The sequence below is a fragment of the Lithobates pipiens genome, unplaced genomic scaffold (genome assembly GCF_037356315.1).
Source record: "Lithobates pipiens isolate NorthernLeopardFrog02 unplaced genomic scaffold, aLitPip1_a1.2 Scaffold_8, whole genome shotgun sequence".
Taxonomy (NCBI): Eukaryota; Metazoa; Chordata; class Amphibia; order Anura; family Ranidae; genus Lithobates; species Lithobates pipiens.
Genome location: NW_027507903.1, coordinates 208,977,677 through 208,994,700, shown reverse-complemented (window position 1 = coordinate 208,994,700; position 17,024 = coordinate 208,977,677). Strand labels below are relative to the sequence as shown.

Below are 17,024 nucleotides of genomic sequence, written 5' to 3'. Positions count from 1 at the left end.
GATATAAATAATTGCATTGCACATATCTTTAGTTACAGCAGAATGAATAACAATGGTGTAATAGTTATTTCTTAGTAAAATCATTTCAGAAAAGTCAATGTTAAAAATAATATTTGTATTATGACATGTTTTTATATAATAAAAGCTATATAAATGTATTTAAGGTTGCTCTGCAAGGTCAGTCAAGAAGCTACTGTCAATTTCAACATTAGCAGCAGTGTGTCCAATGGAAAACAGACAGTGAATTTTACCACGTTCTCATTTGTGGTAAGTATAGTTTTGTTGTGTGCTTTGTTTTATATATAAATTACTATTTATTACCAAGTCAACAAAGTGCTGTTTTTTTGCAGAATGGATGTACTTACTTGTACTTTATGTCTTTATTTCCAAGAACCCTGTGATAGCAGACATCACTCCTAGTTATGGACCAGAGTCAGGAAAGACGCTGCTTACATTGAAAGGACATTATCTGAACAGTGGGAAGGACAGAAAAGTTTACATTGGGGGAGATTTATGCACCATCGAGAGGTAAATATTACACACTAAACATAGAGAGAAGATAATGACTGTCTGCCTGCATCATGGAAGTTTTTTTTTTCTTTTTTAGAAGACTCTCGTGGAGGCTCTTCTATTGACCAAAATGAATAGCAGACATGATGCAAAGTCAAAATTAGTGACTGCATTATGGGCCAAATGATCTCAAATTAAACCTTGATTACACAGATCATATATAGATATCTATCTATCTATCTATCTATCTATCTATCTATCTATCTATATATATAGATAGATGGATGGATAGATATTAATTTATTTATTTTTTAATTATTTTATTTTTTTCGGGTTAGTTCACATTGCCCCTCTATTCAGTCTAGATAAGAAATAATACAGAACATTTGCATCATTAACATAGCTATAATAGAAAGTAAAATATAACATTTGTACCCTTAATTGCACTTTTAAGAAGGTATTATGCCACTTTAAAGTCTTTGTATGTTATTGTAGAAGTAGTAATTGTCCAAGGGTTAAAACATGAATCACTGCTGTCATGGGGCTTTTGAGGAGATGATACTGACCTTTTATTGCTTGCATTTCAAAATCTTCAAAGTAGCTTCTAAGTTTGATCTAATAAGACAGAGTTCTAGGCTGTCAACAGTATTATTACCAAGATCATTTATGGCTTTCTCAAAGTGACTGTCTTTTGCTGTGTTCCCTCAGAAACTCTACTTATTATTTTGTCTGTTTTTTTTTTTTCTAGTGTGTCCAGTACTGCCATCGAGTGTTATACTCCAGGCAAAATAATTGCTACATATCCTGTTACACTGAAAATTGACAATGCCCATCGCAAGGCAAGCACATCTTTTACCTATAAAGAGGATCCATCAATTTTTAAAATCGAACCAACAAAGTCTTTCCTTAGGTAAATGCCATTAGATATACTGTATGAAAGGGACCAACCTATTGTTACATTTATATGGTACTGGAGTTGTCAATTAAGGTAATTAGAAAACTGTATAATTTTTTTTTTTAAAGAAATAATGTACATAGGATACACTGGATATTGTTACTTCAGTTGGTTTATCTTGCTGGAGCTAGTGGAGCTCTAGTGGTCTTTTAGATGGGTTATCCATTGACTAAATCGGCCAATCCAGCTTTGCATAAGCCAGCGCTTTGCTTCAAGTTATTAATCTCCCAGCAGGGAACTGTATCATACGATGTCTTAACTGCATTTCACATTAGGTTTTGAGTCAGCCACATGCTGTGCGTGAATGAGAATCATTACTAACTTGTAGATACTAAAATGTGACATCCCATAATCAAAGCTTCTGATACTATTTCTGTGGTATTAATATAGGATGTTCAGTCAGCTTATGGTAAAGGAGACCAACAGAAATCACTACTCCTGGTTTGCTATTCTTATACTTTCCATACCCTTTACTGCCAATATCCAACAATGCTAAAATAGTTGTATGCAAGCTCAAAATAAATCCACGGAATTATAAAATATATTAAAATGAACACGTGGCCAGACATTACATGCTAAACTATTTACATATTCTGAACAAGCACTAAAAACACTTTAAAACAAGCTCAACTTCATTTTAGTAGCTACATGTATTGTGAAGAAATTAATCTTCCAATTTGACAGCAGAGGTACTAAAATCTCAGTTTATTGCCTATTACTTTCAGTTGCAGCAGAATCTTGGCAGTTGCTTGCCTCTAATGTAAACATATAGGAGGTGTTCAGAACTGTAAGAAAGGGACTGAAACCCACTTTACAGTCTTTGTTGTGATCTTTGAGGACCTTTGAGAATTAAAGTGTATCTAAATCCAAAATATTTTTTTTATATATTGTAGCTTACCAATCCTTAGATTTCATTGCTTCATTCGTTTACTATTTTTAGTTTTTAGTTTTTTTCTCCTTTATTTTCACCCGGTGATCCAGCCAGCAACACACTTGTATTAGGCAGGCTATACACGGTTCGAATCTTTGCCGGTTCAGCAGGAAACGACTGAGATTTGAACCATGTATGGGCAGGCTGAATGTACCAAGTTGATTTGGGTACAACCAGAATGCTGGGTTTTACCTGCGATTGTTGCTAGTGGCTGTTATGGCCGCTAGCAATAATCACTGTCTTTTCCGGTGGGGACGGCCAGGGAGAAGACAGTGGCCCGACAGGAGGGATTCCTGCATCAGCACAGTCTGTGGTGATGGGGGAATCAAGCAAACTTATCTATGGAGTGCTGCCTTGAGTGGGTAGTGTTAAATGGACTTTACATGAGTGATTAACAAATAAATGCCTAACTCAAGCTAACAGTTTTTAAGCAATTTCAGAGACAGTGTTTTTGGGACAAACACTTTATCAGGTTGAATAAAAGCTGACCTTTGTAAACACCCCTCTCAACGTTAAATAGGTTGTTTCAACCCTTTAACTTCCACTTTGGCTGTATGGTTCAGTTACCAGGACCAATGAATTAGAAAAAAATGTTACAGGTGGGCACAGTAAAAGAGTTCTTGTTAATACTAGTGAAAGACTTCATTATATATGTAATTTAATTTTGCCTTTAGTACCACTTTAAATACTTCACAGTACAAGCAACTGGAGAGGACATGGCTTATTTAAAAGCTTTTACTGTTTGTTACTAATGTGTAAAAGAGCAACACAAGAGAGCGCCAGCGAAGTGCAGCATCACTGAGTTTATTATGATTAAAATACCAAATGCAAACTTACAGAAATATAAACTTAAAGAACGTATCTGCAGCCACGCCACATTGTATTAAAGCCGTCCAATGCAACCTAAGCAACCGGCCTGCCTCAGGTGTGGCATCACATGCTGCCTTGTCTCCCACAGTGGCTCTTCTCACTTCCTGGAACATTGAACTTGGTTTCCTCACTGACAACATGCTGTTTGCTGTCACAAGCAGCTCTTATGGCAAACGGCTTCCATCCAACGTGGCATTGCTCCACTTAGCTGGAGCCCCCATGTGTCCCTCTTTTGTAATTTTAGAGATTTGTTTCTGTTTCAGTTGGAGCTGCCTACTAAAGTGCAACACCCTTCCTATGGAATTTTTATGAACTGCTTATGAACATTTTGTGAACTACCTATGCTACACAAGCATATCTTTACATTTATCTGTGTAAGAGGCTTACTCATGTGGATGGTACATTAGCATTTGTTTGTATATTAAGAATGTGTAAATACTTTAATGTTCATATTCTGGGCACATGTGCACTTTAAAGTCCAACTGAATTGACTTCTTTGCTGAGTGGAAAGCTCTAGCTCTGAGTCAGCAGGGTGTACGTCAGACATCTGAAGAGAGACTAGTGCTTCCACGGAGAGGGCAATAATCATTCCCTGCAGCATGCTGGCAGGGGACAGGCTTTTCTACTTAGACTGTGGTTGCTTTTTAAAGAAAATGTACTGTTACGGCCTGTATACATGGTCTGACTTTCTGACAGAAAATGTGCGATCGGATTGTGTTGTTGGAAAATCTGATTGTGTGTGGGCTCCATCGGACTTTGTCAGTCGAAATTTCCGACACACAAAGTTTGAGAGCAGGATCTAAAATTTTCCGACAACAAAATCAAATTTTTTAAACTCCAATCGTGTGTAGACAATTCAGACGGACAAAGTGCCATGCATGCTCAGAATAAATTACGAGACGAAAGCTATTGGCTACTGGTCTCTATAAAGTCCCCATCATACGTGCTGGACGTCACCTCGTTCTGAACGATCAGATTTTCCGACAACTTTGTGCAACAGTGTATATGCTAAACAAGTTTGGGCCAAAATCCGTCTAAAAAAATCAGACGAATTTTGTTGTCGGAATGTCCGACCGTGTGTATGGGGCATAAGACTTTGAACTCCTTTTGTTTTGATGCTTTGGCCCAAATATAAGGTATTCTTTAATGACTCTGATAACTCTGTAAGTGAATATTGAATGTCAAACTAGCATATTTAATGAGAAGAGTGTAGAGAATATTCACTAAATACTGAACTTGTTCCTGTTTTAGCTGTAGCTTTATGGTTATACCAATACCCAGGTTCAAAAGTAGGGAAACTTTCACTGCTCCTGGGTACCAGCAATGACAAACAGTTAATGGTCTGTTACAGGCATATGCAATTAGCGGACCTCCAGCTGTTGCAGAACTACAAGTCCCATGAGCCATATCAAGACTCTGAGAGCCACAAGCATGACACCCAGAGGCAGATACATGTTGGGACTTGTAGTTTTGCAACAGCTGGAGGTCTGCTAATTTCATATCCCTGGTCTATTGACCCCCCCTGGCGGAATTCCCAAGTCTGACTTGGGATGAAAATTCAGTACCATTAGCGGTAACCCCAAGCCAGACTTGGGACCGCATCGCTGGATCCAGAATGAGTATGCTTACCTTGTCCCCTGGATACAGTGATGTCCCACCGCTGTGTGAGCGGCTCGTCCTCCGCTCGATTCATCACATCGCCGGGCTCCGTTCCCTGCGAACATTGCGACGCACTGGGACGGAGAATGGCACCAAATTCAAAAAGTAAAACACACACATTACATACAGTATAATGTAATCTTACAGATTACATTGCTGTATGTAATTATTTCACATCCCCTTTGTCCCTAGGGGTTTCTGCAGTGCCCTGCATGCAGTTTTATATTATGAAAACGGTTCTTTCTGCCTGGAAACTGGAGATTGTCCATAGCAACCAAAAGTTTCACTTTACATCAAAAGTAGTTTTAGACCAGCTAGAAAACAGCGATAATAAATTAGAATCACTCGCAGAATTGAGTGAGAGCGATTTGTGGGGAGATCCGTCATCAAATACTGAAAAGTAATGACAGTGACAATTCTGCAACTGAGCAAATTTCAGTGTTTTTGATTTGATTACATTATTGAATATTTTTTATTATTATTATTATATTATTATTTGGTATAATTATTTATAGTTATTTATTATATTATAATTTATGATTTCATTTTTCCAACTTTATCATACCCGGGATGTCTACTAGACTCTTGTTTGGACAGATTTAAGTGAGTTATTCCTAAGAATTACAGGACTGCAATATAAAACACCAAATTTTCATGCAAAATAATTGTACCGCTTTCAGCACCTAAAATCGGAAATAATCGTACCGCCAGGGAGGTTAAGACTGCTTTAGCACTTCACTGTATTTATTCAAACATCATTTTTTTCTTCTGTATACTACAGCTTTCTACTTTCTTTTATAATTTACATCCTTACTGTAAATATGGATAAATGTTAGGTAATGTTATAATTAACTGGATAAATTTGTGACATTACTATATTAGTGTCTTTCCATTCAAAATTCCCAGTCATTGGCACAACACATTTTATCATACAAATTATCCTTATTTATTTAATGATAGACTATACAAAAAGATAGAAGAGAAAAGAAGGTTAGTCAATGTTCAATATCTGCAAATAGGAAGGCAGCAAAACCAGAAAATGTTCTTTGTGCTTTCTTCAGCATTTTATAATAAAATTACAATTAATTACATTTTATTAGCTCTTCCATCTATTATTTTACACTGGAGAGAACTGCTGCATATAGAGCACATCATTACATTTAGAGGTAATCAATATTTCTAGATATGTAAGATCTTTTGAAAATGTAAGTTTGCAGTGTGTCAGGAACCTTGGGGGAGTTAAGGAAACCATTTCATAACTGGGATGCCAGTACATAAGATTATTTTTGATTAACTGAAATGGTGCAATTAGTGACTAAGCTCTGTAGCTATTTTGGGTAGTGTTTCTGGAATCCTTAAATATTTCAAAAGTGACTGCTTGAAATACAACTACAGATTAAAGCTAGAATGAAAAGAAATACAAGCTACAGATTAAAGCTAAAATCAAAAGAAATACAATATCTGGTTCCCAGAATCGTTAATAAAAGTTTGGCTAGGGCCAAATTTAGGACTATACACAAAGATCTGCTTTGCTCCACCTGTGTATCAGACTTTTTCTTTAAGGTCTTTTTAATGTTCTTTCTTTTGCAGACAGTATAACTAGACAGGTTATGGTGAAATGGGCTAAAAAATGAACCTAAAGGTCCTCCACTATACCAAAACTAAATCTTAAAATAGAATGTACCTGACTTGCATCACAATTGAAGTGTTTGGGCCATGTGAATAGTTTCTCGTTGCCCCTGGGCTAACTGTACATGTAGAACTGCTGGTTTACAGTACATACCACTTTAGGTATACTCTACTGTGACTCACACTGGTTTAGATAAGCCCAACACCAAATAAGCCATGGTTTCTCTTTGTATAAACATATAAGCATGGTTCATCTGGGGTTCCTGGCACTAGTCATAAACAAAAATTTTAATTTTCCTGAAGAACTAAGCTGGGTACACACTAGTAGGTTTTTGTTCCTATTTACGAATATTCATACAAAAATTCTCAATACATTTAATGATTTGATGAATGCTGTTTGAAAGTTTACTTTTAACATTACATTATTTAATGAATGGACCTTGATTAAAAAATCAAATGAGTGTACTCAAAATCCAAAAAGTTCAAACAAGGTTCTTCTAGTGTATGGCCAGCTTAAAGATCAAGCTTTTGGACATGTTGGCCCTTGTACACACGGTCGGAGATTCCGACGGAATGTGTCCTATCGGACCATTTTGTCGGATATTCCGACTGTGTGTGGTCTGCATCGGACTGTTTCCGTCGGAATATCCGACGGACCAACTTTTCCAACTTGCCGGTAAAATTTTCCGACAAAATGCTCCGATCGGACATACTCTGATCATGTGTAGCCTACTCCGATGGACAAAGTGCCACGCATGCTCAGATCAAGTTCCTAGACCAAAGCTATTGGCTACTAGCCTGAACGTAGTCCCGTCGTAACAAAATAATGTCATCACGTTATGTACAATCGGATTTTCCGACAACTTAGTCCGACCGTGTGTATGCAGCATCACTTCCGGACCTCTTCCGGAATTAATCCGTCGGAATTACTCCGACGGATTTGGTTGTCGGAATCTCCGACCGTGTGTACAAGGGCTTAGAGTGTATAGTTCCTCATAGTGTCTGCATGATCAGGTTTAGATACCAGGTTTCAGCTACAGGTGAAGGCTGAACTTTTAAGCCGCGTACACACGGGCGGATTGTATGGCCTACTTAGTCCGTCATACAATTCGACGGACAGTCCGTCATACTTTCGAATGAACGGACTTGACCACACACGGATGCACAAACAGTCCGTCGAAAGCTTGCGCGATGACGTGTACAGCACGTACGGCGGGACTAGAAATAGGAAGTCCAATACACAGCAATGCAACCTTCCGCCGTGTAAATCCTTTCTGAGCATGCACCATTCTTAGTCCGTCGAACTAGCCTACTCACGAGTGGATTGTCCGCTGAAACCAAAGTATGACGGACAATATTACGGAAATTCCGAAATACTTAGTACGCCAGACTGCACGCTGAAAAAGTCCGCTGAAGCCCACACACGAGCGGACTGTCCGCTGAAATGTGTTTCGACGGACTAAGTAGGCCATACAGTCCGCCCGTGTGTACGCGGCTTAAGCCTTTGAGAAATAGAACTACCTCTCCTATACTTTCTCTATCTATGTAACTACAAAAGCAGAAATGAAATTGTAATTTGACATTAAAATACCCCATTAAAAGCTGCCGTGACTGTAATTGTTGAAAGAATTTGTAATCCTATTAAATGAATTATCTAGGAATAATTATTTACTACCTAATTCTATAATTGTTAATACATTTGTCAAGCAAAGGAAAAAAAATATATGTGTGTGTGTGTGTTCTAACCTGCAATGACAGCATTGTTTTATTGAAATAGTCAGAGTAGTAGTTTTGTGGGTAAAAATAAAAGTAACCAGTCATAATACATTTTAATACCATGATTGAAGTGGAAATCATGTGAGCTTTCATAGAATAAGATAACATTAAACAGTTTACAAATATACTAAGAGCCCATGCATCCTTTGCTGTCTACTACAGTTATCCATGAAAGGTACTATCTATCTATTATCACATGGTATCACCCTTGAAATGATGTTTTTGTAGTCTTTTTTTTGTAGCATAATATGCAATACTTAGCACTGACACAATGCCTAATGATAAAATGTATGTTCACAGTGGAGGAAGCACAATCACGGCACACGGGCGAAATCTCAATGCAGTTGCCTCACCAAAGATGGTAATCCAGTTATCGGAACCAGAAAAACTTTATTATATGGTGAGCAATATGTTTTATTTATTATATTTTCCCAGTTATTTTTTCTTTCTCATTTACCCGTCAATTGCAACATCACAAATAAATTGTACTTATTTTTTTTTTTTTTCTGTACCATAAGATATGATAAAGTAACTATAAATCACATTAAAATTAATATCCAGAAATGTTTGCATCCTGGAGTTTTGTCTGAAACATATCAATAATGAATAGATTTCTAGTGCACTTCAATATTGTTGTTGTTATTTCAAAGGGGTTAAATACCACTGACTTTACGTTTGCTTTTGCAGTGGCGCCATGTACAGTATCGCACAAAAGTGAGTTCACCCCTCACATTTTTGTAAACATTTTATTATATCTTTTCATGTGACAACACTGAATAAATGACACTTTGCTACAATGTAAAGTAGTGAGTGTACAGCTTGTATAACAGTGTAGATTTGCTGTCTCCTCAAAATAACTCAACACACACCATTGATGTCTAAACCACTGGCAACAAAAGTGAGTACACCCCTAAGGGAAAATGAAATTGGGCCCAATTAGCCATTTTCCCTCCCCAGTGTCATGTTAGTGTTACAAGGTCTCAGGCGTGAATGAGGAGCAGGTGTGTTAAATTTGGTGTTATCGCTCTCATTCTGTCATATTGGTCACTGGAAGTTCAGCATGGCACCTCATGGCAAAGAACTCTCTGAGGATCTGAAAAAAATGAATTGTTGCTGTACATAAAGATGGCCTAGGCCAGTGATGGCAAACCTTGGCACCCCAGATGTTTTGGAACTACATTTCCCATGATGCTCCTGCACTCTGCAGTGTAGTGGAGCATCATGGGAAATGTAGTTTCAAAACATCAGGAGTGCCAAGGTTCCCCATCACTGGCCTAGGCTATAAGAAGATTGCCAAGACCCTGAAACTGAGCTGCAGCATGGTGGCCAAGACCATACAGTGGTTTAACCCCTCTGGCGGTATTCCCGAGTCTGGCTCGGGGTGGAATTTTTATACCAAAAGCGGTAACCCCAAGCCAGACTCGGGACCGCATCGCTAAATGCAGGAGGACGCTTACTTACCTTGTCCCCTGGATCCAGTGATGTCCCCGTGCTGTATGAGTGAGCTGTGTCTCGCTCGATCTATCACGGAGCCGAGCTCCATTCCCTGCGAGCGTTGCAACGCACGGGGACGGAGATCGGCGCCAAAATCAAAAAGTGAAACACACAGTATACATACAGTATAATGTAATCTTACAGATTACATTGCTGTATGTAATTATTTCACATCCCCTTTGTCCCTAGTGGTTTGTCTAGTGTCTGGCATGCAGTTTTATCTTATAAAAACTGTTCTTTATGCCTGGAAACTGGAGATTGTCCATAGCAACCAAAACTGTCACTTTACATCAAAAATGATTTTAGACCAGCTAGAAAACAGCGATAATAAATTGTAATCACTTGCAGAATTGAGCGATAGCGATTTGTGGGGAGATCCGTCAGCAAATACTGAAAAGAAATGACAGTGACAATTCTGCAACTGAGCAAATTTCAGTGTTTTTGATTTGATTACAATATTGAATAATTGTTATTATTGTTATATTATTATTTGGTACAATTATTTATAACTATTTATTATATTATAATTTATGATTTCATTTTTCAAACTTTATCATACCCGGGATGTCTGCTAGACTCTGGTTTGGACAGATTTAAGTGAGTTATTGCTAAAAATTACAGGACTACAATATAAAACACCAAATTTTCATGCAAAATAATTGTACTGCATTTAGCACCTAAAATCCGAAATAATCATACCGCCAGGGAGGTTAATAGGACAGGTTCCACTCAGAACAGGCCTCACTATGGATCGACCAAAGAAGTTGAGTGCACCTGCTCAGCTTCATATCCAGAGGTTGTCTTTGTAAAATAGACATATGAGCGCAGCCAGCATTGCTGCAGAGATTGAAGGGGTGGGGGTTCAGCTTGTCAGTGCTCAGGCCATACACTGCACACTGAATCAAATTGGTCTTTATGGCTGTCGTCCCAGAAGGAAGCTTCTTCTAAAGATGATGCACAAGAAAGCCCACAAACAGTTTGCTGAAGACAAGCAGACTAAGGACTTGGATTACTGGAACCATGTCCTGTGGTCTGATGAGACCAAGATAAACTTATTTGGTTCAGATGGTGTCAAGCATTTGGTGACAACCAGGTGAAGAGTACAAAGACAAGTGTGTCTTGCCTACAGTCAAGTATGGTGGTGGGAGTGTCATGGTCAGGGGCTGCATGAGTGCTGCCGGCATCGGGGAGCTACAGTTCATTGAGGGAACCATGAATGCCAACATGTACTGTGACATACTGAAGCAGAGCATTATCCCCTCCTTTCGGAGACTGGGCCTCAGGGCAGTATTTCAACATGATAATGACCCCAAACACACCTCAAAAATTACCACTGCCTTGCTAAAGAAGCTGAGGGTAAAGGTGATGGACTGGCCAAGCATGTTTGTTGCCAGCGGTTTGGACATTAATGGCTGTGCGTTAAGTTATTTTGAAGGGACAGCACATTTACACTGTTATACAAGCTGTACACTCACTACTTTATATTGTAGCAAAGTGTAATCTCTTCAGTGTTGTAACATGAAAAGAAGAAAAAAATATTTACAAAAATGTGAGCGGTGTACTTTTGTGAGATACTGCATGACTATTTTCCCATTATAAGGTTTGCTAATCAAAATGTTAAACGTGCATTTTTTTTACAGTCATATGCAAAAGTTTAGGAACCCCTGACAAATTCCATGATTGTCATTTATAAATATTTGGGTGTTTGGATAAGCAATTTCATTTTGATCTATCAAATAACTGAAGGACACAGTAATATTTCAGTAGTGAAATTAGGTTTATTGGATTAACAGAAAATATGCAATGTGCATCAAAACAAAATTAGACAGGTGCATACATTTGGTCACCCTTGTCATTTTGTTGATTTGAATATCTGTAACTACTTAGTATTGATTAATTGGAACACCCAATTGGTTTGGTGAGCTTATTAAGCCTTGAACTCCATAGACAGGTGCTTTCAATCATGAGAAAAAGTATTTAAGGTGGCCAATTGCAAGTTGTTGTCTTTGACTCTCCTCTGAAGAGTGGCAACATGGGGGCCTCAAAACAACTCTCAAATGACCTGAAAACAAATATTGTTATACATTATGGTTTAGGGGAAGGCTACAAAAAGTTATCGCAGAGATATAAGCTGTCAGTGTCCACTGTGAGGAACATAGTGAGGAAATGGAAGACCACAGGCACAGTTCTTGTTAAGGCCAGAAGTGGCAGGCCACATAAAATATTGGAGAGGCAAAGGCGAAGGATGGTGAAAACGGTCAAAAACAGCCCACGGACCACCTCCAAAGACCTACAACATCAATTTGCTGCAGATGGTGTCACTGTGCATCCTTCAACAATTCAGCGCACTTTGCACAGGGAGAAGCTGTATGGGAGAGTGATGCGAAAGAAGCCTTTTCTGCACACACGCCACAAACAGAGTCACTTGAGGTATGCAAAAGCACATTTGGACAAGCCAGCTTTATTTTGGAATAAGGTGCTGTGGACTGATGAAACAGAGATTGAGTTATTTGGTCATAAGTAGGGGCGTTATGAATGGCGGCAAAAGAACACAGCATTCCAAGAAAAACACATGCTACCCACAGTAAAATTTGGTGGAGGTTCCATCATGCTGTGGGGCTGTGTGGCCAGTGCCGGTACTGGGAATCTGGTTAAAGTTGAGGGTTGCATGTATTTCACTCAATATAAGCAGATTCTTGAGAATAATGTTGAGGAATCAGTCACAAAGTTGAAGTTACACCGTGGCTGGATATTTCAACAAGACCACAACCCAAAACACTGCTCAAAATATACTTGGGCATTTATGCAGAGGAACAAGTACAATGTTCTGGAATGGCCATGCCAGTCCCCAGACCTAAATATCATTGAACATCTGTGGGGTGATTTGAAGCGGGCTGTCCATGCTCGGTAACCATCAAACCTAACTGAACTGGAGATGTTTTGTAAGAAAGAATGGTCCAAAATATATTCATACAGAATCCAGACACTCATTACAGGCTATACGAAGCGTGTAGAGGCTGTTATTTCTGCTAAAGGAGGCTCTACTAAATATTGATGTGATTTCTCTGTTGGGGTGATAATTTACTTTTTATACATATTGCGCATTATCTGTTAATCCAATAAACTTAATTTCACTACTGAAGATCAAAATGAAATTGCTGATCCAAACACCCAAATATTTATAAATGACAATCATGAAAATTGTCAGGGGTTCCTAAACTTTTGCATATGACTGTACACCTGTATTATACTAGTGGTTTAGAGATCCCCAGGTCTTTATTTTTTCTAGTGTAGAGTGACTTTTGGGGACAAAGTAAGAGCTCTATTGCGAAAAATGAACTAATGTCAGCAATGAAAAAAAAATTGTAACTAACAACATAATTGCCATAGCCACTGGCTATTTGTTGCTAGAAAGAGATTTATTACAGCTACAGGTCAAACCTGTGCTACATCATTACATTAGAGTTTTCTGCTACAAATCCCTCTCCTAGAGTAAATTGTTGCTAAGCCATTGAGGTGAATGCAGAGCATTTGTCGTTGACCAACTGAGCTACAAATTGCTGTAAAATTACCAAATTAGCGACTTAAAAAGAAAACAACTATGATTTCCTTAGTGAGAAATTGCGAAAGAAAAAAAAAGGATTGCTGTTAATAAATCGCCTGTCTAACATGGTCTTAAAAAGCAGCAGTGCATCTTAGAACACATTCTGTAGGATGCTGTTAATCATTCTAATATATTTAGTTGTGTGTATAAAGCTTGATGATTGTTATTTTCAGACAGGAAAAGTGGGCCTATTTACCAGAAACATGGTGGAAACATGGTTGAACTAAAAATAACATTCTATGAAACAAAACCATCTCATTAGGCAAGATAAAACATGACATGGGAAAATCTCAGCCTTTGCCAAGTTGCAGCTCCTAAGCCTTGTTACTTTCCTCCTAATACTAGTCTGCTTAACCTTCCGCAATTCATTCTCACACTGTCACACTCCTCGTGTCTATCATTTTCCTGTTTAGAAAAGAATACCATGGAGCTTATTCATATACCACACACCTGCCTTATCAGTGAGACAAAGGTTACTTTTATATAACTATGACAGAGTCAAAACTCAAACCTTAGCAATCAGAAAAGTTTTGTTTTTTTCTCACATTGCTCAGTAAGTAGTAATTTCTTAAAAATTCTGGTACTATGAGCATTACTAAAGCTGGCCATAGACTGTCCCTTGCTGCACAAGCCAAGATCTAAACCATGCATGGGCAGGCTGAATGTACTTGAGTTGATCAATTTGGTCAACTTGAGTACAACCAGTCTGTCAGATTTTAGATACAATTATTGCTAGCGGCTATTAAAGCCGCTAGCAGCAATCACTGTGTTATCCAGGCAGGGATGGCTCCCCCCGACTGGAAGGAAAATACATTGGCTCTGTTGGAGGGATTCCCCCATCAACACTGTCTGGGGGAAATCAAGTGATTTTCTTTCCTGCAACCTGTGGTTGCAGAAAACAAATTTGCTTCATCTGTGGACGACTTGCATTTGCAAACAATTGCATTTGAAACATTAATTAGATAAGATAACTAGACATTAAAAGCCAATTTTATCACTTTCTTAGGTCAGTAAACAACAGAGGTAAAAGTCTTAAGGTACTCATAGGTATTAGGTGAGAGTAATCCAAGTCTAGCAGTTTTGACCCATGCATATTATAATCCCACAGAGTACAGAATATGAAGGATCAAGTCAGACTGCCTTATAGTACTAAAAATTTGAAAAATGTATAAGCCGCATTAGATGACCCTAGACAAATCACTCTATGTACCATTGTTTGCAAAATACGTATGTGCTATAAAGGTTATGTTTGGGTGACAGCTAATAGATCTCTCAAAGGTAGATTTGTTTCCTCCTTAATGTACATCTTATGTATTTGGATATCTTCATTGCTGAAAATGATCCATGAGTCTACTGTCTTGTAGATATAAACAAAGACAGTTAAATCATATTTTCAAGACACAAATTACTCCACTTTTCTGAGGTGACTTACATATGCACTGGAGGGACTTAACATGTTTGGGAAACACTGCCCTTACTCTTTGTGCTTCACTTTTTTTAGTGTATTATGTTATTATACTTGTTGTCGCCCTTGTTGTGTTCTTTTATATACATTGCTTCAATGTATAAACGAGATGACAAGCTGGCATCCTTTACACTGCAAAAAATCTAAAGATTTCCCAGCACACATACCAGCCAGCCTGCAAAACAACCAACAGGAGAAGATACTATGGAGAAGCAGACTGGACAGCAGCTGGTTGGAACACATGAGCATGCAATAGGCTTAAACCTTGGTCTGAGACAGGTTGTGGTCAGCAACCAAGGAGGGAGGCAGCAGGAAAGACAGAGTCATGGTCTGGAGGCAGATCTACCTTACTTAGAGTAAGACAGCAGAATTTTTGTTAGGCTAACGTCACACTGAGAAGTCAGTAAAAATGAGCCATGATCAGGAATTAGAGTCAGCAATGAATAAGCAGATCACAGGAACAGATATAGGTAAACACTTCCTGGCTCAGCTCTGTTCGTTAAATAGGCCTTCTTGCTCTAAGGCTGGGATTAGGCATGCGGACATGTACACCTGCATGCCCATATGTCCGCACAGCGTGCTCATGTGAATTAGAAAACAAACACAAATTAACATGCTTGTTCAAGCAAAAACCTGTTCAAAGGATTCTGTTGATTGGTGCATGTGTACGTCCTCTTCTGATACCATCCTGATAATTAGGACCTATCCTATAAGAGCTTCCAACCTAAATAGTCTTCCAGCATAATGCACACAAGGGCAAGTATAAAACACAAATAACTGCACAAATTTACAGAAATATATGAACTCCAAGAAACTAGTAGTGTAGTGCTTATAATTGCCATCAGAACCCAAAGGCTACAAAGTCTCAATGCTGACCACTGAGCCCCTAATCTACCCCACAGGTATTTGTGAAGGCATTCTAGTTATAACCATATGTCCAGCAGAGCTTTTCTACAATCATATGCACAGCCATTGCTTTAATAAGACATGCCAAATCCCACAACCATGCGTGCAGTCTTGTTACACTGTGGATACACACAATATGGCCAAAAGTTTGTGGATACCTGACCATCACATCTCACAGAATAAATATGAGTACGAATAATTGCTGGACATTCCATTCCAAAACCATTAATATTGTTATTATTATACAGGATTTATATAGCGCCGACAGTTTACGCAGCGCTTTACAACATTGGGGTAGACAGTAGAATACAATACAATTTAAGACAAGGGGAATCAGAGGGCCCTGCTCGTTAGAGCTTACAATCTAGGAGGGAGGGTCAAGTTATACAAAAGGGTAATAGCTGTGGGGGATGAGCTGATGGAGAGAATAGTGAAGTTGTTGAGTTGAGGCAGGATAGGCTTCTCTGAAGAGGAAAGTTTTCAGGGATCGCCTAAAAGTGGATACATTTGGAGACAGTCTGACAGATTGGGGTAGTGAGTTCCAGAGGATGGGCGAGGCTCGGGAGAAGTCCTGTAGGCGGATATGGGAGGAGGTGATGAGGGAGCTAGAGAGCAGGAGGTCTTGGGAGGAATGAATTGGCGATTAGGTTGGTATTTTGAGACTAGGCTAGTGATGTAGCTGGGGGCAGAGTTGTGGATGGCTTTGTAAGTAAGTGTTATTATTTTGAATTTCATTTGTTGGGAAAGTTGAAGCCAATGGAGGGATTGGCAGAGAGGGGTAACAGACACTGTGCGGTTTAAAAGGTGTATGAGTCTGGCAGCAGCATTCATGATGGACTGAAGGGGGGATAGTCTATTTAAAGGTGAACCAATGAGGATAGAGTTGCAGTAGTCAAGGGAAGGGGTGTTGCGAAGGTTGAGGCGGCAAGCTTTGGAAAATGATTGGATGTGGGGCTGAAAGGAGAGTTCAGAGTCCAGGATAACACCTAGCACCCTGACATGTGGGGATGGGTGGATGGTTGTGCCATTACTCTTGACAGAGAAGTCAGGGGAAAACCATAGGCATTAATATATAGTTGGACACATTGTCATTCCAATACATTAATTATGTGTTCAGTACCGTTGCAGTCAGATCTTTGTGCAGGCCACTCAAGTTACTCCACACCAACTGCACCAAACCATGTTTTTATAGACCTGGCTTTGTGTGCAGGGAGATAGCCATGCT

The 17,024-nt window shown here is 38.9% G+C and overlaps 1 protein-coding gene across 2 annotated transcripts in view; it reads left to right on the top strand.

The window, feature by feature from the left end:
• MET (MET proto-oncogene, receptor tyrosine kinase) overlaps positions 1-17,024 on the top strand; it is a 196,138-nt gene that overhangs the window by 119,545 nt on the left and 59,569 nt on the right. For both annotated transcript variants that reach the window (XM_077471942.1, XM_077471943.1), the window contains 4 exons: positions 165-267; positions 392-528; positions 1,259-1,420; positions 8,631-8,730. In XM_077471942.1, the coding sequence (XP_077328068.1) occupies positions 165-267; positions 392-528; positions 1,259-1,420; positions 8,631-8,730 (502 nt within the window). The remainder of the gene's footprint in view (positions 1-164; positions 268-391; positions 529-1,258; positions 1,421-8,630; positions 8,731-17,024) is intronic.